The following is a 1,890-nucleotide window of genomic DNA, read 5'->3' as shown; positions in this document are numbered from 1 at the left end:
ACTTCAAAGACATGGAGTACTTAGAGCTAACAGTAGACTTGGTGCAAAATTGAGCGCACTAGCGTTCTGGGATTCATACAGCCGACAACATTTAGTGGGATATAAGGCTTTGTTGTTTTTGTTATTTTCATATGATATCTGTCTTGGATATAAAAAAGAAGAAGATTGTTAGTATTAGAGGTCAGAGTGTCATAAAATATTGTGTTTTAGAGGTCAGAGGCTACAAACCATCAATGTACATGTGATCTTCGTCTTGCAAGCACGACAATAAACCATTGTAAATAACAAGCACTGGATCAATTTTTGTATACGTTTTGTGCCAAAGAGGAGAGAAGACATTACATTGTTTACCAGAAAGGAAAAATAGGAAGCAAACAGCAGACATTACATTGATTTGTGCAAGCGAATGAAGTAATTAGTTTCAATAGTATATCATGGATGAATCATGGGTCCATGTAGATTATCTCTGCAAAAGCTGAGGCACGCCTAAACCGGAGCAACTTCTTCACTAGTTCACCATTCACAGAAGCAGGTTTAACAGTCATCCTCTTAAGCACAGGAGCATTTGAAAGCAGAAATCTGATAAAATCTAGTTCTGTTTCAACACCAGAAACTCCGATTATTGTCACAATTCGTAGTTGGGTCAACTGGCAATTCTCATTGTCATCTAACGAATACTTTGCTTCTTCCACAAGTACAGCCTGATCCTCCTCTGCCTACACAATGCTAATAGGATTAGAATCTTAAACTTTAAGGCTAAACAGCTCTACAAACTATAAAGCTTTAGCGTAGAGTTGGTTTTCAAGGGTAGAAAATGAATCAACAAAAGAATTAAACTCACCAAAATGCTTAGTACTTTTAGAGAAGGAGAATTTCTTAGAAGGAAAAGAGCAGTTAACAGCTCCTTCAGATGCTTAAAGCGTATAATGAGAGAGAGATAATTCAGAGATAATAATGGTTCAGGAAACTTCTCCGGCAAATCACCAATAGCTAAATACTGGAGAAGAAAAGATGCAGAAGGAAGCAGGATCAGTGAATTAATACGCTCAAATTCACAAGGACATGTAAGGGATATTAAACAAAATTACAAAAACACACAAACCATTACCTGTAAAAAGAAACTCTTAATCTTTAGCCGTCGAATATGAGGTAGGTGAACAAAAAACTTTACCAAATTGCTACAAATGCCAGGAACCAGTCTCTGGTCATAGCTACCATCCAAGGCAATGGAAACTTCAACAAGATTTAAAGTATTTTCAAGGCAAACATTTCGAAATCACCATTAACCTTAAGATATTGGAGATTTGGTGCACCAATCTTGAGACGTGTTAAACCATCAATGTACACTACAGTCAACTTCTCAAGCAGAGGACTGCAAACAATCATTTTATCAAACACATCTGGGGCCAGAGTAATCAACCGAATATCAAGGCTCTTCAAACTCTTGAAGCCTTTGAATGTGGAAGGAGGTTTTAGCAAACAGTTGTATAACTCCAAATGAACTAAATCTTGACAAGAAAACAAACATGAAGGCACCTTGTAGGGATCCCCTTTCCAAATGTCAAGTATCAACTCTTTGATAGAATTTCTCGAGAGATGAAGAATCCATCGATCAATATCACTAGTGGCAAGATGATCTCGATGGGAAAGCTTGAATGTGTTTATGGGTCCAATGTGAAGTAGGAGTACTTGATTAACAATGTTCTCAAAAGTTGTAAGGTTTTTATTTGAATAACACCGATCATCAAACACAAGATGTGGAAGCATAGCCGTCTTGTACCTCCAGTTACTCGATAAAACACTTGTCCTCACTGCTTCCTTAATCGACAAACGGGACAAAATATTTTCTACAACATTGCTTGGTAAGTTGCTTATTCTATCCAACGCCAT

General features: G+C 37.2%; 1 protein-coding gene across 1 annotated transcript; it reads right to left on the bottom strand.

Annotated features, from left to right (window-relative positions):
• Positions 1-443: 443 nt before the first annotated feature.
• LOC114827593 (F-box/FBD/LRR-repeat protein At1g13570-like) lies at positions 444-1,890 on the bottom strand. The gene is made up of 4 exons (XM_070806207.1): positions 1,281-1,890; positions 1,109-1,233; positions 842-997; positions 444-716 (listed from the first exon to the last, which is right to left on the bottom strand). The coding sequence occupies exons 1-4, from the start codon at positions 1,888-1,890 to the stop codon at positions 444-446; spliced, it is 1,164 nt and encodes a 387-aa protein (XP_070662308.1).

The sequence above is a fragment of the Malus domestica genome, chromosome 10 (genome assembly GCF_042453785.1).
Source record: "Malus domestica chromosome 10, GDT2T_hap1".
Classification (NCBI taxonomy): Eukaryota; Viridiplantae; Streptophyta; class Magnoliopsida; order Rosales; family Rosaceae; genus Malus; species Malus domestica.
The sequence above is the reverse complement of the archived record's forward strand: the minus strand, read 5'-3'. Positions and strand labels throughout refer to the sequence as shown.

Coding starts and splice junctions, on each gene's coding strand:
- LOC114827593 (XM_070806207.1), bottom strand. CDS start 1,890: ATGGCGTTGGATAGAATAAGCAACTTACCAAGCAATGTTGTAGAAAAT. Junction 1,234..1,280: donor CCAATATCTTAAGGTTAATG/GTGATTTCGAAA, acceptor ATCTTGTTGAAG/TTTCCATTGCCTTGGATGGT. Junction 717..841: donor TAAAAGTACTAAGCATTTTG/GTGAGTTTAATT, acceptor AGCATTGTGTAG/GCAGAGGAGGATCAGGCTGT.